Below are 20,857 nucleotides of genomic sequence, written 5' to 3' on the forward strand. Positions count from 1 at the left end.
TGCTGAGGGATGTCCGGGTCCAAAGTCAGCCTAGCTGATCTCATCCAAAGCCATCGACTTTGCACGTATTTCGCTCCTTTTCACCCTTTTGTGGGAGTTTCTGTATCAGAACAGAAATATCCACACTTCACTGTCCACCTTGGGACTTCTACTTCCTTTCATCTGAACGAATTTTCCTATCTTTTTCGATATATAACCTTCCGGCCTTGGTGTCCGAACTAGTACGCAGATATACCAGGTGATCCGCTCAAGCTGTTACCGGTTCTTTCACTGCCTATGCACTTTTTCTTGTCTTATTCCTTTTGCAGCCATCGAGATATTATATTTGCTCTTGCTCGGTTTGCGCTTCAACTTTTGACATGACACGACACGCTACGACATGATAATTGTTATATTCTCATTCCTTTCTCATCACTTCCTTTTGTTTTTATTATTTATTTCTTGTTTCTCCCCTCCCTCCCTTCTTGTTGGTCATGGTTGCTTCTTGGGATAAAAGGGACGGGAGAAACTTGTGAAGTACCTAGTTTTTTGTTTTCATTAATGATGGGAAGACAAGGGTATAAAAAGACAGCTATTTTTGTTTGAATCAATAGAGATGGATACCATTTACATTTATGAATTTGAATCTAATAGCTCCACTGTATTTTCGACAGAGAGAAAGTCTATTCGAACGTTTCAGCTAGTATCATTTCGTCATATTCTACTTTCTCTTGAGAAAAGTAGTTAAAAAAAATGTATGAACCATTCAAGCCATTGGCGCCAGAGAACCCCTAGATGTGATTTTGGCCATTGAAAGACGGTGTAAAAACCGGTGTCTATGTACCTCTCGCAAGCAAAAAATCAAAGTTTTATCTCGTTTATATTAGGGACTGCTCGCGCTCTGCTGTGCTGGCTTCGCCAACACCATGGAAGAGCTGTTTCTTGATGTCTGCAGCAACGAGTCCATTCACTTCCTCGGCAACGATCCGTTGGCCGTCACGGATGACCTTCTCCAGTTGTTGATCCTTGGATGGAGTGAAGCCGCCTGATGACGCGCTGTTGGAAACATTGCGTGCGGCACGACTTACTTTCTGGCTCAGGTCCATCATCTGCTTGCTACCGTAGTCGCGACTTGTGAAAAGAGGGCTCTGACTGAGTGTCGCAACCCAGTATTTATTCCAAAGTAGGGAGAGCAGTTGGGTGTCGAGAGTGCTTTTGAAATGCGAGACGTCGAGAGAATAATAATGCGAGGCGTGAGCACCAAAATCTTCAACCTTGTTCAGGGGTATGCTTTGATATTCATCATCTTCCTGCTGGTCTTTGGGAGGCGTGTAGTCTGTGGGGAATGTGCGGAAGGCGCCAATCTCGACCTTCCCTGCGGAGATGGTACGCTCGGGGTCGATAACGACCGCCACGAAAGGATCACTCATCTGCTGCATATCCTGCGTCGTGACGTCGATTCCTGAGAGCCAGCATCCATACCCGGGATGGCTGTGATACCACCCCACCGCGTTCTCCATCCGTCCTGCATCCCGGCAAGCTTGAAGATATCCGACCATGTACTCGTTTGCCTCGTCCTGCGCGTTCACTCGAGTCTCTGTTCCCTCAACTGGGAGACGGAAGGCGTCCGTGACGATAAAAGTCTCCGCTGCGATATAACCCTGCATCAGACCCATGACTTCTAGTGATCCTCCCGATCGAGCGTGCATGACCATTTTCAATAGAGCAACGGCGGAGATTCGTATCGACTTGAAGTAGTGGGGGTCTCTGGCCCAGGGCCGTGCCGCAACGAGAGCCTTGTGTGCATCCTCGTCGTATTTGTAGAGCGCATCACGTTGGGGGTCGATGAGGTTGATCGTATTCTCGAACTCTGTGGGTTCGCACTATCGGTCAGAGGGGATGATCTTGATCAGGCAATTGGAATCATACGGGGTTGGTTAATACTGACCCCAAGACTGCTGAGCAGCCTGCATGATGATAAAGGGTTAGAGCGCCAGGCTCTGTGTTCTGATGAGTTAAAATTTCTTGAAAAATCTTCTGATAACGAAAGAGGACTCCGTTGAAGAGATGAAGCTATGAAGCGAAGAAAGACACTAGATATCAGCGAGCTCTAGAGCGGGAGCTGTCGTCAGAACTGCGGAGAGCCTCGCGGGGAGAGTCCGGCAGAACAGCAGGCGGTGAGCAGCTGAGTCAGCGGTCACCTGGGCGACGGACCGGCGTCAACAAGAAGCGTCCGCTCTAGGTCTTCCGCTTGGTCTGTGTACATCTCCATCGGGGCCTCAGCCTTACTTCTCTCCCCTTCGTCCTCCATTTTCCCCTCTGCAGGTTGATTATCTTTGCCGGATGGGATTTCTGTGAGCTGAAGGGCGGCCATTTCTTTCCTGTCTATTGTCTCATTCGTTTTGCCTTCAATTCTGTGATACCCTCCCCGTCGCAGTCTCGAACTGCTGGACGCCCTTGTCGCGAGGACATTCCTATCCCTCGCTTGGTCCGAAGAGCCTTTGTTTCCCGAGTTGATACCCGCAGGCGCAATGGCTGTTGATACCAGTTACTTGACCACCCAGGTCAACAGCATCGTCGACCAGCTGCACGGAATCTTTGATGAGATTGGAATAGCACACCATGAAAGGGAGTCACGAGAGACGGAGGTTTGTTGCACCTGTCGCATTCGATATACAAAAGCAGAATGCTTATATTCCGTGATATAGCTGTTTGCAGCTCTGTCTGATACACTGCACAATCACCTCCGAATCGTCAACAAGTGAGTTTGTCCCCGTAACATGAGCCCTGCATGTTACAGTCTGTTGACACTGGCCTACAGTGAGAAAACTGAAATGGTGGAGGAAGCGCAACGCCTGATTAAAGCAATAAAACAAATGGAATCATCTCTGGAGGATGAGAGAGCAAGTGGACGCTACAGCCTGGACGATTGCGACCTGCGCATCTCTTATCCGCTGAACAAGTGTCTGGCCACTCTCAAAGAGAAGTATAACGCAGTCAGTAAGCTTCACCGGGAGCGCTTTGAACAAGTCAAAAGTGAGTGTTCGTCTGAAATTGATAGAGCAAGAGACAGTGTATCTAACTATGTCCAGAGCTTGTCGAAGCCCTCGAATCCTACTCTTCTCACCTTGAGTCGTCCTTTGTGTCGATCCCACTACCCCCAACGGCACCCGGGTCCTCTGTTCCTCCTAGTTTCGATCTCTCGCCATCATATGTTACCACTTTGGACGCTGAGTTCTCGAGAGTTTACGAGGAATATACCCGTCGCGTCAACCTCGTCACTGCCATGTGCGAGGAAATTATAAAACTGTGGGCAGAACTCGGAACTCCGCAGGCGCAGACTGATTCTACCATTGTAAAATACTATCGCGATGCTCCCGAACAATTGGGGCTGCATGAGTCAGACCTCGCTAGTCTGAGAGCACGACGTGAGAAGTTGTTGGAAGAGAGGAAGGGTCGTGAACGGAAGCTCAAAGACCTGAGAACTGCCGTGGAAGGGCTTTGGGACCGCCTGGGAGTGGAAGAGCGTGACCGCAAGGGCTTTCTTGCGGCCAATCGTGGATGCGGTCTACGGACCATCAATGAGTTTGAGGAAGAGCTGGCTCGTCTGAACGAACTCAAGAGGCAAAACTTGCATCTCTTTGTCGAGGATGCGCGCTGCAGACTGCAGGAGCTCTGGGACGCCCTGTATTACTCGGAAGAAGAGATGCTGGATTTCATACCCGCGTTCTCTGACGTCTACAGTGACGCTCTGCTGGAAGCGCACGAAGCAGAAATTACCCGATTGGAAGCACTGATGGAGCAGCGTGCCCCGACTCTCCAACTCATACAGAAACACCGTGATCTGATAGCGGATCGGGAGGAACTGGAAGCCTCTAGCCAGGATGCGTCTCGTCTCATGGCCCGCGGTAACAAGGGAGAGAGGCGTGACCCTGGAAAACTTCTCAGGGAAGAGAAGATGAGAAAGAGGATCGCCAAAGAGCTACCCAAGGTCGAAGCAGAACTGAGGAAAGCTCTGGAGAAATGGGAAGACGAGTATGGACGACCTTTCCTTGTTCATGGCGAGCGATACCTGGATGAACTCAGCGTGCCTGCTGCCAAACCTCCGCCACGATCCAAGACTCCCTCTTCAGCTCCCAACTTCAAATCAAGCACCATGAGCACGGCGAGTAGCACAAGGCAACCTCCATCTGTTAGAGGAGGTGGTGGCTCTATGAGAGGGCCTCCTCCACGCTCAGCTACCAAGACTCCAACTGGGGCTGGTTCTATGAGACGGAACCCACCTGCCGGGTTGACAATGTCGTCAGCTTCTGCAAAGTCGCCATCGAAGATCCCTGCCCGTGTGCCACTTGGTAACATGCCGCATGGCAACAACTCCGGGGACCGCCGTCCACCAGCCAGCTCATTCTCTGCTAGCCTCAACCGCAGCAAGATGCCTCCCCCTCGTGCTCCGCCGCCAAAGATGCGAGATCTAGCTGCCGAGCCTAGGGAACAGAGCTATCCTATGGAGCCACCACCCCGTTCTGCAAGCGCCATGTCCGGCGCCTTTGTGCGACCTGTCAGTCCTGAGGACGTGTATGATGACCGCTATCAGCGATCTTATTTCAACACCTCTTTTATGTCACACAAGAGCAGCGGAATGAACCGTTCAGTGCAATCCATTCAATCTGTCTCCAGCAGGGATGCGGGCTATCCCGCGGAAAATCCCTATTTGCAGTACCAGGCACCTGCTCCACCTAACAGGCAGACCTCGAATTCATCCTCGACCCCGACTGTGACATCGGGTTCGGAGAATTGGGAGACGTACGACGATGACACGTCGGAGCCCGAAGCTGATGCAAGTGATGTCTATTACGCCAAGTTGAGGGCTGCCAACAGCAAGCGATTTGCCCCCGATGACTGCCAGAATCTATCTATGATAGGCAAAAAGGCTAAAGGCATCAGAGGCGTGGGGCAAGAGGAAAGACTAGTTGAAGAAGACGGACACCTCGTTAGAATCGAGGGCAGCGACGCCGGGTGGACGGATGATATGGAGACTTATTAAAAAAATACTTCTTTTTCTTGCTAATACTTTTCTTTTGGCGCTTCGGATTCCTTGGGAAGGAAGGAGTTATGGAGCTTCCTGGATGGCCACGAGCTCACGATTCCACGATTGACTTGCTCTACGTTTCTCAGTCGATCTTGGCACTCTTCCTTTCTGGCGTTGGTTCCCAGTCCGTTAATACCAGCAGGCACCGCGCGCGTTTGTGTCTGTGGCGCTTTCTATTCTCTGTCAACGATACTTCGGATTGTTATACTGTGATTGAAATGTTTCGACTTTCGTCTGTGAATTTTAACCCTTGGATGGCTTTCTTTTCCCCAGCTAATCTCGTCTTGTGCATACTCCCTATTTCGCGGTCGGTTTTTATTTGGAACAGGAATACGGCGGTGGGTTTGCGTGGTGGTTGGTATCATGCATATGGGTCTTCTCGTTTCTTTTCTGTTTGCGTTTCACCTCTCGGTGCCTTGATTTCTGTTGTTCTTCAGCTAGGTGTGATTGCACCTCGTCGTCAGTTCTGCTTGGCGTATGCACAAGCTAAGGGCCAATAACATACCCTAATTGTCCTCTCTGCTTGTATAATACTGCCTTGCCAAAACTCGTTCTCGTTTTCGTCCTGGAAAGGACTATGATATGTTTCTGGTTGCGTTTGCTTAGCGTCTTTTTTTGCAGTTCAAGCAAGCCAGCATGCTATATTTTGTTCGTGTACGCGATTTAACGAAGCTATAGTTTTTGCTATTCAAAATGTTTGATTTTATCTATAAGACATCCTGGACACTTCTCGTAGTCTTATTCTGCTGTTTGTAGAAGTAGCCATCATTATTTCTGGAGAAATAGTAAGAGAATTATGAAGTTAAACATATGTCATTGAAAAAAAGGAAGTATAGTATATAGTACAAGATTTTTCCAGTTGATTCATCTATAATAATAATACAGAGAGAAGATCTGTAGCCCTATCATATCATTTCACTTTCTGTCTCTTTTTCTTCTTCCTTCTTTTTTCCCTTCAAATCCTGATCTCGCTACTGCGGCGCAAGCGAGCCCATCCACGAGGTATCACCATCGAGATCCACACCCTTCGGTCTCCGATTTCCCCTGAAAAGACCTCGTTTGGAACTTTCGTCTGTGGTCAAAAGTCTTGCTTCATCGAGTCTTTTCACGCTCTCTGCCCGTCCGAGAATCTCCATCGTCTCAGGGATACCGGGTCCAGGGGCACCGGCGGATAAAGCCCAGCGGAGGTAATGATATAGTTCTTTCTTGAAGGTCTTGTCTGCGGCGATGCGGGCCTTTTCTGCCTCTTCTGGTGTTGCTGCATCGGGTGCGGAGACTGAAGAAGATGATGTTGTGTCTGAGAGGGCGGAGGCGCCGTCGTAGGAGGAGATGTTGAAGCGGTGGGTTTCTGCGTTCCAGTGGGATTCGGGAACGAGGCTGAATGCTGCTGCTGCGGTGTGGAGGGCGGAAATGGGAACGGTGGGCGTTTCAGAACCAGGCGTTGTCGAGGGGTTCTTGCTAGACGTTGGTGTGTATGGTGCCCGGTCGAGAGTAGGTGTGAAGAATGAGCGATTGCGCTCGACGAACTCCTGGGCGTTGGTGTAGGATTTCGCGTCTGCGCGAAGCAATGGTGTCACGTACTCAGGAAGCGTACGGCCTTGTAGGATTGGACCACTGGTGATGTCGATGTCAGTTGTAGTTACAGATGCTGGGGGTGGGAAATTGATCAGAAAGCTATACTCACAGTTCCGTTATCGGGCATGTATTGTTCGCAGCTTCTGACACCTTGGAAACCATTCCCTCGAATACAGGACCACCAGTCGTGGCGTACCGTTGCGCATGCGCCTTCTGCAGGAACCAGAGCTTCTCGAAGGCGACGACTGCGTTCCCTTTCGTGATTTTCAGGTTGAACTAGATCTTGTCAGTAGCAGGTCGGGGATCGCACAACTGGGACATAAAACATACAATCTGTTCCAGCTCATCAAGGGAGAATACGTCTGATTTCTGAGTATGCGACCATCCCAGCAGAGCAGCAAAGTTCACAAGAGTCGCAGGCAAGACTCCCTGCTTATCTCTGAAGAATGAGATATCAATGTCGGCATTGCGCTTGCTCAGCTTCTGCCCGTTCTTGTCCACCAACAGTGGAACATGGCCGAACTTGGGCGGCGTCCATTTGAAAGCGTCGTACAGAGCCATATGCATTGGAGTTGAGGGCATCCATTCCTGATACGAAAAGTCAGAAACTCAACGAGCCTGTCTGAGGGATGATACTTACAGTACCACGAATAACGTGCGTAATCTTCATGGTGTGATCATCTACCACGTTGGCCAGATGGTAAGTAGGATGACCGTCGGACTTCAGTAAGATCGGATCGTCGTATATACGGTCGATGAAGTCTACTTTGTGCTTCTGGCGGTTCTGACCAGTCTTTCCATACACAAGGTCCTCAAACATGGGGTATCCGTCTGCCTTCAACCGTACGACATGTGCTTCACCCTTTGCGGCCCTTTCCTCCGATTCCTCTGCTGACAGATTGGCACACGTCCGATCATATCCAGGAGGAAGTCCTGCCTGGCTCCTATGTCTCGCAAGGGTATCCAGTCGCTCGGGACTGCAGAAGCAGCGGTATGCATGGCCGTTCGATATTAACTCGTGGGCGTGGGTTCGATAGAGGGATGTCCGCTCTGACTGGAAACAATATTAGTCCCAGCAAATACTAGGAAAACAGTACGATGCGGCTTACCTGTCTATACGGGCCATGCGGACCTCCAACGGTAGGTCCTACCAGCCGTTAGATCATGATTGTCGATTGCAAGCTTGTCTTCACTGACCCTCATCCCATTGCAACCCAGCCCAATGTAAATCTTCGCATAATCTCTCCTCCGCGCCCGGGATTGTCCTTTTCTTCGCTAATTAGTCGCATATTCCTAGTCACTCCCATGCCTAGCATAACCAACCTGATCGGTATCTTCGATGCGGAGAAGGAATTGACCGCCCGTTCTCCTGGCCAGCAAATAGTTGAACAGCGCCGTCCTCAATGATCCAAGATGGAGGTAACCGGTAGGAGATGGTGCAAAACGCGTCCGAGCAGGCGTATCGGGGAGCTTTCCATTACTCTTCTTGCCAGCGCTGGGATTCGCAGAGCGCGCGGCGGCGACGGAGTGGGCTCTGCACTGGACACAAATCCACGTTCGACGGGCGAATAGCCCTTGGGGAGCGCGTCGCATTGCTAACTCGCTCTGATCGTGTAAAAGGGCGAGAAGGCAGTTCTGCTGTTTGATTGTTGCTGCTGCTGCTCTACTCTAGTCCGGAAACAATAATCTTTTTGCGGAGGTCGGAAGACCCGCAAAGGAAACTCCGCCGCAAGTCATCTGAAATTTCGCGGGCCGCAGCATCCAAAAAAGTTCCAACTGTTTGGAGTCATTCCACGCCTGTGTTTTCCCCGTGCTTTTTTAGGCCTTTCTGCGGGGATAAACGAGTTTTTCTCTAGTCTGATCACAGATCTTTAGTTGCTACTCCCTGCGATCCGAAAAGGGCGATTCAACGCCTTGGAAATACCCAAGTATGTCAGCCATAACTTATGATATCGCCTGATGCGCGACGCGTTTTCTGACTTCTTTTTGCAATAGTGGCGGAAGTTGAAATCGACCTCTATGGTACGCCATCGGACCGGCTGTTTGTTTTGTGCAGGTTATTGACAGTTGGCAGAGGTCTTGGAGATAGAGCGAAATGCGTCCAAGGAGGAAATTCGCAAGGCCTATCGCAAGGTACGGGATATATCATCTATGGGAAAATAAAACGGGGTAACTTACACGTTATGCGTAAGGCCGCTCTAGGAAGTCATCCCGACAAGGTGCCAGAAGAGGAGCGTGAGGCTGCAGAAGTCAAATTCAAAATGGTGCAACAAGCCTACGATATTCTCTATGATGAGGAGAAGCGACACCTCTATGACACTCATGGAATGGGCGCTTTCAACGGATCAGGAGACCCCGGAATGGGTGCAGGACCCGACTTGGACGATATCCTCGCACAGATGTTTGGTGGCATGGGCGGTATGGGCGGCATGCCCGGAGGTGCCCGTCCCAAAAAGCCTAGAAGGAGTCCGAATGAAGAGCAGAAATACGAGGTCAGCTTGGAAGATCTGTACAAGGGCAGGACCGTCAAGTTCGCCAGCACGAAGAACGTCATTTGCAGCCTCTGCAAGGGCAAGGGAGGCAAAGAGAAGGCGCAGGCCAAGAAGTGCTCAACCTGTGACGGACAAGGTAAGATGGTATTTCCATTTGAGCGTACGAGCTTCATATACTAAATACTATCCCCGGCAGGTTTCAAGGAAGTACTCACCCGCATGGGTCCTTACTTGACTCAACAGACCGTGGCATGTTCTGTGTGCAAGGGCGATGGAAGCTTTTTCAGCCCGAAGGACAAGTGCAAGAAGTGCAAGGGGGAGAAGGTGACTGAGGAGAAGAAAATGCTGGAGATTTATATTCCCCGGGGTGCAAAGTGAGTTTTGAAGGAAACAACGCCCACATCATTCAGATAACTAACTGCTTGCAGGGAAGGAGATAAGATCGTCCTGGAAGGCGAAGCGGATCAGGTCCCTGGTCAGGAACCTGGCGATATCGTCTTCCATATCGCTGAGATAGAACACCCCACGTTCAGACGAGCTGGTGCGGACCTGACGGCGACTCTCGACATCACGCTCGCAGAGGCCCTGGCCGGCTTCTCCCGCGTTGTAGTGAAACACCTTGATGGGCGCGGCATCGAGATCACTCATCCCAAGAAGCCAGGTCAGGTTCTTCACCCCGACCAAGTCCTGAAGATTCCTGGTGAAGGCATGCCACACAAACGCAGCGACGCTCGCGGCGACTTGTACCTGGTAGTCAACGTCAAGTTCCCCGACGAGAAGTGGACACCCAGCCCCGCTGAGCTGGAGAAGCTCAGAGAGATCCTGCCCAAGCCGGAACCGCCCATCCAGACAGACGTCGTTGACGAAGTCGAATACGACCCTCAGGGCGACCTGGAAGATTTCGGAGCCAACGACCCCCGCGGCGGCTCTGGCTGGGAGGATGAAGACGATGATGAGCCAGCGCAGTGCGCTGCGCAATAGACTTGCCGTTTTGAAGTTCTATTCGCGTAGATGATACACCCTCTTGGCCACTTTGTGCTAGCATTGGATAGGCGTTCCGGGGCTCTTTCTCTGTTCTTCTCTCTTTGATTGCTATGCTGAAATGAAATCTAGTTTGTTCCCGTATTGCTTTGAGGGATTTTGGGGAAGAAGAAGATGATGATACTCTCGTCGCAGAATAGATACACTCTTTGGTTGATAGCCGAGAAGGAAAAAGAGATGGGCCTTCATGACGTTTCAGGATAGGATTGAAGTAGAAATGCATTGCTTATATTTTTCATACTTCTAAAACACATTTGATCTCGAGCGTATGTTCTTCCCCTTGTATCAGATGATGGAGAGCTCGTCTACTGAACAAAGTGTATGCTATGAATGAGTAAAGCTTTACAAGCTTTCTAAGTTTCCGGACAATCCGTGTATGTTTTGGAAAAGTACTAGCCTAATAGATCTATAAAAACTGTTGAGTATGTGGCGTATACTGGTTTCATTGTTTCTTTTTTCCCCCCTGAAGTGCTGAAAGCCGCTATTGTATTGCTCTAGGGCAGACGACGAGCAAGATTATCTATTGAGGAAGGTTGAGGGAAGGAACCATGGCCATCTAATACTTTAATTCAGCAGAAAGACCAGAGATATGATTCGATCCAGTCTGATGGTGATCAGTGGGGGTCAATCCCCAATTATTGCATAAGAGTGAGACTGAAAAGTTCTGCCTTTCTAGCTGCATATCACCAGTTGTGTCCCCGCAAATCATAGCATTTCGCAAGATTTCCCCAGGGCGTCCCTTGAAACGATCAATCTTGCACTTAAGTACGACTTGTGAAGCGAAGTAGAGGTTTGCAGAACCGTCCTGTTGGGAGAGATGTGATAACTATGCAGTATGTAGTTAGATAATAATGATATACCCCGCATTAAACGAATGAGATCTCCATATGTTTGTAGTTGCGGGCCGCACCGTCGCTCTATTAGGACTCAGGAGAAACGATGACTAGTATAGGTTTTGCCATAGAAGGCATCCTTGTTATTTCTTTGAGGAATATCACGATGAAGCAGTTCCGTGATAACCTTCGGTGTTTCTCATCGTCTGAAATGCCCGTCGGAGCTCGGCAGGGGCCGAATTCAAGCCGGAGATCATCGTCCCTAACACGGAGGATCTCCGTGCAAATCGGCAGCCAGAGAAAATCAACTAGAAGCAACCCCCTCGCCTCTTGAGTCAGCAAAGATCTGAGGCCGTTTATTGATTGTTGCTTTCCTGCCAAGCAGCCGAGATTCGTGGAACGAGGAAGTCGGGCTGCGGCCCGATTGTAACCCCTTCAAGAGCATAAGTATCGGTCGAATATGGCAGTGGCACGCAATAATCGCTGGTGAGTCATGTGCTATTTATTACAATGTGAATATCCCGCCTTAGAATGTTTTGGTTTTGATATCTTCCAGAACAGATCATCATCCGCTATCTTCTATCGAAATGTCGTGCGGGTCTAGACAGTCCTGTGCAGGCTGCTCCTGCGATGGCAACGGGAAACAGGTCCCGGCCGATATTGAAGACTGCCAAGCAGAGCTCCAGGCTCTACGAGAAAAGACCAAGCAGCTGGAGAGCAAATTAGCATCATTGACTGGTGCTGCTGCTTCGAAACGCTCCGCTAGCCAGTCGAGCCCCCTGCGATCATCTAGATGGTTCAATAACGAGAGTAATCCTGGCATGACGGCTTTGTATGTCGAACGATATCTCAATTATGGCTTGACACGCGAGGAGCTGATGTCCGGAAAGCCGGTCATTGGGATCGCCCAGACTGGTTCTGACCTGTCTCCATGCAATCGCCATCATCTGGAGTTGGCAAAGCGTGTGCGGGAGGGAATCCGGTCAGCGGGCGGAATCGCCTTCGAATTCCCAACACATCCGATACAGGAGAGCGGCAAGAGACCGACCGCATGTCTTGATAGGAATCTAGCATACTTGAGTCTTGTCGAGGTCCTCTATGGATATCCCCTGGATGGTGTTGTGCTCCTTACAGGGTGCGATAAGACCACACCAGCATGTTTGATGGCTGCGGCTACGGTGGTGGGTGGTATTCCATTCATACATATACTCCCCCAGCATAGATAACTAATTCTCTCACAGAATATACCAGCAATATGTCTTAATGTCGGTCCAATGCTGAATGGATATCATAAAAACGAATTGGTAGGCTCTGGGTCGATAGTTTGGAAAGCTCGAGAACTCTACGCTGCGGGCGAAATCGACAAGGAGGAGTTCATGGATCTGGTATCGAGAGGGTAAGAAAGAGACCCGATCAGCTGTCCTTATCGTCTAGGACGATTGTGGTTTCTGACAATCCATCCAGCGCTCCGTCCGTTGGTCATTGTAATACAATGGGCACAGCGATGACTATGAACTCTCTTGCAGAGGCACTCGGAATGGCGCTTCCAGGCTCTGCTGCCATTCCCGCTCCGTACCGAGAGCGAGGTCATTGTGCTTATGAGACTGGCCTACAGATCGTCGAGATGGTCCGTGAGGACCGGAAACCTAGCGATATCATGACACGGGAGGCATTTGAAAATGCAATTGTTGTAAATACCGCCATTGGTGGCAGTACGAATGCCCCAATCCACATTAACGCCATCGCTAAGCACGTCGGCGTCGAAGTCACCCTGGAGGACTGGGACAAGATCGGGTTCGACATCCCTCTTCTTGTCAACCTGCTACCAGCTGGAGAACGGCTTGGTGAGGAGTATTTCCGAGCAGGTGGTGTTCCGGCCGTCATGGCTGAGCTTTTAGATGCTGGAAAGCTAAACCCTGATGTTCTTACCTGCAATGGACGGTCCATGAGGGAAAACGTTCGAGGACAGAATTCCTGGGATCGAGATACCATCAGACCGTATACTGAACCTGTGATGGAACATGCTGGTTTTGTGCATCTGAAAGGTAGCCTATTCGATTCCGCCATTATGAAGACGTGCGTTATATCACCTCAATTTCGACAGAGATTCTTAGAGAACCCGCAGGATCCAAATGCATTCGAAGGTGCAGTCGTTGTCTTTGACGGCCCAGAGGACTATCATCGGCGGATAGAGGACAATGCAACCCCCGTTGACGATTGCACCATTCTCATCATGCGCGGAACTGGTCCACTTGGCTATCCTGGCGCTGCTGAGGTAGTCAACATGCATCCTCCTGGCCGCTTGTTGCGGCAAGGAGTGCATTCACTGCCATGCATTGGAGATGGGCGGCAATCTGGAACTTCAGGGTCACCCTCCATTTTGAACGCTAGCCCTGAAGCCGCGGCTGGTGGTAACCTCGCCGTGCTGCGCGATGGTGACAGGGTTAGAGTCGACCTCAGCAGACGTCGAGTAGATATTCTCATCAGCCAAGACGAGCTCCAGAAACGAAGAGACGATTTGAGAGCGAAAGGGGGTTATCCAACACCTGAGAGCCAGACGCCTTGGCAGGAGCTCTTCAGGAAGGAAACCGACCAGCTGTCCGAGGGAATGGTCTTGAGGGAAGCAGTCAAGTACCAACGTGTGGCGCAGAGATGGCCAGAACCTCGGGATAACCACTAGACTAGTAGTCCGAGAATACTCTACGGTAACACATGATGGGTCGGTAGTCTTCGGTATCTTTTCGAAAGTCGGTCTGGCTGGTGGCCGGGCCAGCACGGCATGACTTCCAGAAGGCTTCCAAAGGAGCTCAGACTGTAACCAACATAGGGAGTTTCTGTCAGAGTCCTGACAATTTTCGACAGATTTTGCAACTTCTGAAACTGAAACGAGCCTAGAACTTCTGCGGCAAGGTAATTCCTGACTTGTCAGCTGCAGGAGGACGATCGGTATCCACATATAGTCTTCTGTGTAACTGTCCTTTATTATTATCTTGCATCTGCAGTGCACAGAAAAAGAAAAAGAAAAAAGAGTTAGCAATCACATTCAAGGGATTGTCCCGCGTAGTAGTAGTAGTAGTCTACTGCTAGTACAGCGGTGAGGTGCTTGGCTTCCATGGATCAAAGTCTGATTTGACTGTCCGTCCTTTACCCTGGTGGTGAAATATTTACGGAGTACCAATATATGCACATCATGTTACAATCCATCCAATAGGGGGTTTGGCCTCGGGAGATTGATAAGCCAGCAGGAGAACCCCTGGTGACTGGCGCTGGAGTATTATTATGATATTATCATGGTTGTTGTCGCGAACGAGTCGAGATATCACATGTAAGCTGACAAGGACCACGCCCTAAACACCCGCAGGGATTAGGTATAGCTCGAGTCATGATTATTTCTACCGCGAGGTGACCAAATAACGACGCACAGCATCCACAAAAAGGATCAGCACGGCTGTGTTCGCGATAGATAGACTAGGGTCGCCGTGGACAACGGGCGAAGAAGGGACAAGCCGACAAGGGCTGAATTGTCTGATCCCCGAAGTGGCGTGTCTCCATTCCGATTCGAAACATCAGAGAGACAAAAGGGTCTTGTGGGTTCCACGGTGGATGCCCAAAACATGGCAGTCGACTTGATCACCGCCAGGCCAGCGGTCATGAACCAGCGCTCGCTGGAGCGGCTGGGAGTGCCATATTGGTAACTAGTTCGCAGCAGGATGTGGTCAGAGGAATGTTGATGAAAAAATGGTAGTCCAAAGAAGAAACAAGAGAAGGATTGTCGGAGATGACAATAATAACAGTGATGATGATGATGATGATGATGGACGATCCGTCAAGCGTGGCGTGGACAACAGACTAAAACAGTGGGCTCTGTGGCTCGTCCCGCGTGGAAACCGAAGCAGGGTCAGCCCTGAAGACAGTCCGCCGTATAAAATTTTCTGTTTTGTTTTCTACGAACGCGCACGCTCCCCGCTGCTAGACCGAAATTATCTACAACCACCAGCTCTCTGGTCTGACCGATCTCTTTCTATTTCTTGTCTCTTCATCCACCATGGCGCCATCCGTTATCGTCCAGTCAGATCCCCGGCCTGCAGCATGCTCTCGTCGTGATCAATAACAGCGGTGCTCAACCTGGTCCGATTTCTGCACTACCTTCTCTATCTTTCCTGCTTCTCCCATCGACCGATCATTTTCTTGATCCTTGTCTCCGGGGAACATTACCCCGACCTCTGTCCCTTGTGCTATCGACAGCGGTGAAGTCGATTCCCTCAGAGAGACCGGACTGTCCGCCAGACCGCCCACCAAGCTTAGTGGCGTCTCAAACCCCAGATTCTTATATCAGGAGCTATAAAGCTACATCTTGAAGCGATCGATCCTGTCTGGCATCCTCTACACCATCTACAATCGGGATCTTCCTGCCCATTCTTACCACCGCCACTGTTAACTAGCACTCATCTACTGTGGTTGAATCTTCTCTTGTCACTATGGAGTCTGATCTTTAACACACGGTCTCCTGGGCCCATTTTATCCAAGCAAGGCGCATTCCAGTCCAGCGGAGTGTGTATCTCGATTGAGCTCTGCAAGCTTTACATATCCCTCGAAGACACTTGATCCATCGGAACAGTTCCCTACAGACATCGGCACTTTCCACTATGGCACCAAACCTTTACCTCTGCCTTCGGACTCTTTTCTGTCCGCAATATTGGTTTCAGAGAGGCGACCGTATCAACGGCGCTATCAGCGTCGACGAACACTGGAGTTCTCCAGTTCCCGGAACCTACAGATATATACCCGGCCGTGGCTGGCATCTCATCCGTCGGGACGATGCTACCTGTGACGAGAAATCGCCGCAGCCTACAGTCTACTGCCGCATAATCCACCGTTACCTCCTGGAATCGGAAATGGAGGAAAGATGCCGCTGGCATACAGTCACCCGCACCGAGGGAGGAAAGCAAGAGCGGTTCCTTTTCTTCCTCCTCGATGACGGTTATACCTGGGTTGCCGGATGGGACCACAAAGGCAGATTTATCCCTGGCCCCTACCGAAAATGGTGTTTCGACAAGGAGTCAATGAAGATGCGACGCATGAAGACTTCTGAAAGTGCTCCATCCTCGCGAAGTGTGAGCAGGACGAACAGTCTTATGATGATGGAATGATGAGCTGCCCTTATATATTCGACTACCCGGATTGTGTTCAGATCTTGCTATCCGACCGTTCCTACATCCACTACGAAGTGCCATTGGAGAAATCATGCAACTCTTCGCGATGCCTTTGCAGACCAAAGGCAAAATGTCAACAATAAAACAAAAATGTATTAATGCTGCGATGAACTGGATATGTCCACGGAAGGAGCGGGCGCCTATTTGTGATATTTTGTTCGAGCACGATATCTTCCTACCAACTGTGGCACTGTGTTATTGACTTGTGAACTTGATCAGTTTACTTTTTTCGGGTGAGGATTTCGGTGTGATCTGGGTTCGGTGTTCTAGCGATATTTCTTATAATGATCTGGACATCTCACCATAAAATGATTGGATACTGGGTTTTGCTTTACATCTGCAATAGAAAAGCCAGCGAGGAGTGATGGCGAGGGACATGTGCTAGTTAACTGGATAGAATTTTGTGTCTGCGATTTTACTTATGCTATATTAGAGAATACATCAAGCATGGATCTGCATTTCTTTTATCCAATCTCTTAACTGCACTATGTAATATGCAAGTATCACACTACCTTATTAGTATGCAGCGCACGTCATGCCGACTCCCTACCACCCCCGAAATCCTCACAGCTTGGACCCCCTGCCATCTCCAACCACCAACTTCTCCAACCCCTTCCGAATCCTCTCATCCATGCCGCCTTTCGCCGGCTTCATTCCCTCGTCCACAAACACATGCGTGAACCCACCCACGGCCTTAACGCCCTCCTCTCCCTGCTTAAACACACCCACCTCATACGTAACGCTAGTTGAACCAAGCTTGACTACACGCAGACACAGATCGAGCACATCCGGAAACGAGACAGAAGCGAAATAGTCGCAGTAAGAGGATACCACGAGACCGATGTGGTTCGATGTTGATGGAGATCCAGTAGAGGAGGGAATGTTCTTGTTTTTGAAAGGATTCAGACCGCAATGTGTAATCAAGTACGTGTTGACTATGGAGTCGATGAGGAAGGCGTAGATGCTATTATTCAGATGGGCGTACATATCGTTATCGGACCTTAAATAATCATATATTGTCAGCAGGAAGTAAATTTAATTAATTGCTTCATGATAGTTAGTTAGTTTATATGCCATGCCATTGTTTGGATTCCTTCTTTTTTAATATTTTTTGAGTCTTCATTCTGTTTGAACTTCTTTTGGTTATGAATGGTAGAAGAGTGGCAAGTCATGTGCGAGAGCTAACCAAGGGAAATTTATACGAACTTACCATCTCGTCCGATACTCCAGATGATACGCATAGTCTTTGCGCGTCCGGCGCTTTTTCGCCTGAATGATCTCCGACGGGGCCATAATTATTTGATAGATAGGTATGTTGTTATAGGTGCAGTATCCAGTATTTTCTTAAAAGTCCGAAATAAAAAAAAAATCACAAGAAAGTTAAGAGCCCGCTCAGATCCTATACTTCAATTGGATCGTTCCTCGCGAACACTTCGTCGATATTGCCGCTTCGTACGACGTCGCGATCGGTTGTCGCGATCACTTCGGGATCGACGAGTACGACGTCGCGCTTTGCGTTCTTCCTGGGCAGCTACAGCAGCAACAACACTAGTAACTACTCCGGTAGCAGCTCCAATAGCTGCAGTGATCAATATAACGGTAGTGTCGACTTCGGTATCGGAGTAGGTTGCCGACATTTTTGGTGTAAGCAGGTAAACTGGACGAAGTTGAAGTCCTAGTTAGATGCTCTACTCCTAACTATTTGATGTTGCGGCGGAAGTGCTGATGATTACTTAATAATTGTCGCGTTGAGCCGAGGTTCGTTGCGGGGTTATCTAATCTGAATCTGCCTTTATTTACCCGATTTGTCGGTGATTTCTGACAAGACTTGGAGAAGTTTGGAGATTGAAATTAGATGAAGGGCTCATGATCATAGACTATATAGGATTAAGTAATGTTAATACGATATAAATATTGCTATTCTGGTGTAGTGGGTATAAATTTGGTGGGTATTGAAGTTGAACTTGGCGATGAAAGAGCTAAATCGGGTGTAGATAAAGTACACTTATTACTTGACAGGGGTTATTGCAAATCATCGTGATACTTATGTAGAACAGTACAGATTGTAATCGAGATAAAACTTAGATTAGCGTCGCCAATGGATCGAGTTGGGTACAGGCTGACAAGCTTCAGTCTGGAGTGGACTCCAGCAACAGATCAGGGGAAATAGATGTTATCTAGTCGACATACCCCTTCATACGTGGAGGCTATAGTAATAAACAATGCTTTCGAACTCGTGAAGATTATATATATATATATATTTAATAGTTCCGTTATAACAGCCAATTCGTTAGGCTGATCGTATCCTCATAACATTGTAAGAGAGACGACGGGGCAGTGGGACTAATAAATCCACATCAGATAATGAAGGGCATCTTGGTGTCCTCTTCCAAAAATAACCACACCCATGTTATGCTCTCATCTCATGTTCAGAAGAACTTGCTGACCTGGCTGTGGATCTGCTGGTTGACAAACGAGTTGACGCTAGAGTCAAGACCCTGAGGGATCTGTCCGTCGATGGCCTTGTCGACGAACTGGTCAATTTGGTTCTCAACCGCGGAGCCACCGAGGCCGCTGAAGCCACCCTGGCTGTTGCTGTTGCTGTTGTTGTTACTGTTGTTCTGGCTCTGGTTGGAGTTGTTGTCCTGGTAGGAGTCGTTTCTCTGGTTGGAGTTGTTTCCCTGGTAGGAGTCGTTGCCCTGGTTGGAGTTGTTGTCCTGGTAAGAGTCGTTGCTCTGGTAAGAGTCGTTGCTCTGGTTGGAGTTGTTTCCCTGGTAGGAGTCGTTGCCCTGGTTGAAGTTGTTACCCCGGTTGGAGTCGCTGTTGGAACCTCCCTGGTTGTTCAGGAAGCCTGGAAACAAGCTCGATTAGCATGAACCTCAAACAAGGACAATGAGCCCTGAGAGAGCATTCTGTGAAAAGGGGAACACACTCTCTGCCTGGTTCAGCAGACCGCTGAAGTTTCCGCTCATGGTGTCGACGAGGAAGATGTTCTGGTTTTTGATTGGTTCAGATAGAAGTGGCAGATCCGTAAGGAGCGTGAGAAGGATGAAGAGGGCAGTGATCAAATCAAAAGACCTACGGCATCCTCGGAAGGGGGTTATTTATGCCTCTTTGTACTCGCATTTCCCCCCTATTGATGGTGGGGTGTTCGTATCGCGAATCTGAGATCTCAGAACGCCTAAGACGAAGCGTAGCCCTCATTGGCACAACCATATCTACCGCCGAGGAGGGGCCGGTACATACGCGGCTGGTGCAAAGCTTGTTCTGGACAAGCCTCCAGCACAGCCATTGAGATGGAGACGCATAGTTCGTCAACAATTGGTTACAATGCCTTCATCCGCTGTGTGCGCCATCTCGAGAGGCTGAACTAGTGATATCACTAGCACAAGCGAAGGCTCACTATTATTATCTGTGAATCTTTCTGGTCCGGTCAGAAAATTGAGCTGAAATGAATGTGCGGCGTGATCTGTGTGGACGTACGGTATTACATACATTGGAATCGAGTGCAGATCTTTGCGTGATCTACCCTGGAGATACTCACCACATGGCGGCTGTTATGGGGCCACTTGGGACATCTATAGGTATCTATCGGAGATCTGAAAGTTCATAACCATATTATGGGTGACTCCGTAAGTAGCGCTCAAAAGAAGCAGGCCGGCTTAGAGCCTAAGGCGAAAGGTAGGTCGTGTTCGTGTCATCCGGGTAGACAGAATAGACAGAAAACAGTGTTATGGGCGTGCCGGCACGGCTTTTCCAGAGACAGCGAAGAATCTCCGTGGCTCCGACCTTTGTGCTTTTATATCCGCCACTAATAGCGTTAGTGTCTGATATATCGTTAGTCGGATCCACGTGTTCGCCATTATTCTATGTGAGAAATACCCCCAATGTTCCATGAACTCCGGTGAAGAGCGGATTCAGCCCCAGCTAGGAGATCTATCGGATCTCCAATATCCTTGGACACGACCTCGCTCGATCCATGGTACTTTTAAATTATGCGAGATATAGACATTGTTCTATCGGTCAGCATGCAAGATTCTATATTGTGTTGTACCGTCCCGGAGTTCTCAATTCAGATCCAGTGATCTCACGGTGCGGAACTTCTCTATTTCTGACTCCCTGAACTAGTACCGGGGAAATATGAGTTGGTCTCTAAAAAACATCAGAATGAAGAGTGTTCCTGATATCGAATACCCGGTTACAGATTATGTGGAACATGCTTGAACACTATGAGCTGGCATCCAGGATTCAACGAATCTACCCGCGTTGAATATGTATATCTATGTGCGCATACATAGCTTTATATATGTTTTATTTTCTACCCCCCAACATTAATATATAGAATTATATATTAACTACTCAAGAAATATTTATTAATCATATGAAGGTTCGATTTTACGCCGTCGGCGCGCCATAACTGAATATCTAGTGCGGTGGAAAGGATTGGGTCCGGAGTTTGACGCCTGGTATAATCTGAAAGACCTAGGCGACGCAAAGGAGCTTACAGCCTGCTTCTCGTGGTATTTGTGGAGGAACTCTTGGTGCAGCCGTCTTGCCAAAGTGCACAGGCTATCCTGGGTTCGGTACTCTGGAAAGAGAAGATGGAATCTTAAGAGATAATACAGACAGGAGTGC

At 49.1% G+C, this 20,857-nt stretch overlaps 8 protein-coding genes across 8 annotated transcripts; 4 read left to right on the forward strand and 4 right to left on the reverse strand.

The window, feature by feature from the left end:
* Positions 1–430: 430 nt before the first annotated feature.
* Positions 431–2,179, reverse strand: C8Q69DRAFT_492490 (COP9 signalosome subunit CsnE; the record flags this gene model as incomplete). The annotated part of the gene is made up of 3 exons (XM_028632170.1): positions 1,928–2,179; positions 903–1,849; positions 431–460 (listed from the first exon to the last, which is right to left on the reverse strand). The coding sequence occupies exons 1-3, from the start codon at positions 1,950–1,952 to the stop codon at positions 431–433; spliced, it is 1,002 nt and encodes a 333-aa protein (XP_028483595.1). The 5' UTR covers positions 1,953–2,179.
* A 245-nt stretch (positions 2,180–2,424) lies between these two features.
* C8Q69DRAFT_310838 (putative microtubule associated protein) lies at positions 2,425–5,132 on the forward strand. Its single transcript, XM_028627252.1, has 4 exons — positions 2,425–2,627; positions 2,688–2,740; positions 2,801–3,015; positions 3,072–5,132. The coding sequence occupies exons 1-4, from the start codon at positions 2,511–2,513 to the stop codon at positions 5,021–5,023; spliced, it is 2,337 nt and encodes a 778-aa protein (XP_028483596.1). The 5' UTR covers positions 2,425–2,510; the 3' UTR covers positions 5,024–5,132.
* Positions 5,133–5,883: 751 nt separating this feature from the next.
* C8Q69DRAFT_492492 (glutamyl-tRNA synthetase) lies at positions 5,884–8,236 on the reverse strand (the record flags this gene model as incomplete). Its single annotated transcript, XM_028632171.1, has 7 exons — positions 5,884–6,682; positions 6,753–6,919; positions 6,974–7,231; positions 7,284–7,697; positions 7,753–7,790; positions 7,841–7,913; positions 7,967–8,236. The coding sequence occupies 7 exons, from the start codon at positions 8,234–8,236 to the stop codon at positions 6,040–6,042; spliced, it is 1,863 nt and encodes a 620-aa protein (XP_028483597.1). The 3' UTR covers positions 5,884–6,039.
* A 78-nt stretch (positions 8,237–8,314) lies between these two features.
* On the forward strand, positions 8,315–10,588 carry C8Q69DRAFT_310846 (putative DnaJ domain protein). The gene is made up of 6 exons (XM_028627253.1): positions 8,315–8,571; positions 8,639–8,665; positions 8,718–8,776; positions 8,836–9,271; positions 9,332–9,509; positions 9,564–10,588. Coding segments are annotated over exons 1-6 (1,254 nt in total). The 5' UTR covers positions 8,315–8,570; the 3' UTR covers positions 10,117–10,588.
* Positions 10,589–11,596: 1,008 nt separating this feature from the next.
* Positions 11,597–13,689, forward strand: C8Q69DRAFT_404863 (putative dihydroxy acid dehydratase; the record flags this gene model as incomplete). Its single annotated transcript, XM_028628049.1, has 3 exons — positions 11,597–12,190; positions 12,251–12,405; positions 12,474–13,689. 3 exons carry the CDS (start codon positions 11,597–11,599, stop codon positions 13,687–13,689), a joined length of 1,965 nt encoding a protein of 654 aa, XP_028483599.1.
* A 1,695-nt stretch (positions 13,690–15,384) lies between these two features.
* C8Q69DRAFT_310850 (hypothetical protein) lies at positions 15,385–16,473 on the forward strand. The gene has a single exon (XM_028627254.1). The coding sequence runs from the start codon at positions 15,656–15,658 to the stop codon at positions 16,157–16,159; it is 504 nt and encodes a 167-aa protein (XP_028483600.1). The 5' UTR covers positions 15,385–15,655; the 3' UTR covers positions 16,160–16,473.
* Positions 16,474–16,674: 201 nt separating this feature from the next.
* Positions 16,675–17,980, reverse strand: C8Q69DRAFT_472132 (putative thioesterase). The gene is made up of 2 exons (XM_028630959.1): positions 17,433–17,980; positions 16,675–17,222 (listed from the first exon to the last, which is right to left on the reverse strand). The coding sequence occupies exons 1-2, from the start codon at positions 17,513–17,515 to the stop codon at positions 16,787–16,789; spliced, it is 519 nt and encodes a 172-aa protein (XP_028483601.1). The 5' UTR covers positions 17,516–17,980; the 3' UTR covers positions 16,675–16,786.
* A 547-nt stretch (positions 17,981–18,527) lies between these two features.
* Positions 18,528–19,482, reverse strand: C8Q69DRAFT_311027 (hypothetical protein). The gene is made up of 2 exons (XM_028627255.1): positions 19,155–19,482; positions 18,528–19,073 (listed from the first exon to the last, which is right to left on the reverse strand). The coding sequence occupies exons 1-2, from the start codon at positions 19,192–19,194 to the stop codon at positions 18,652–18,654; spliced, it is 462 nt and encodes a 153-aa protein (XP_028483602.1). The 5' UTR covers positions 19,195–19,482; the 3' UTR covers positions 18,528–18,651.
* Between the last annotated feature and the right edge of the window lie 1,375 nt (positions 19,483–20,857).

This window comes from Paecilomyces variotii, assembly GCF_004022145.1.
Source record: "Paecilomyces variotii strain CBS 101075 chromosome Unknown C8Q69scaffold_8, whole genome shotgun sequence".
Taxonomy (NCBI): Eukaryota; Fungi; Ascomycota; class Eurotiomycetes; order Eurotiales; family Thermoascaceae; genus Paecilomyces; species Paecilomyces variotii.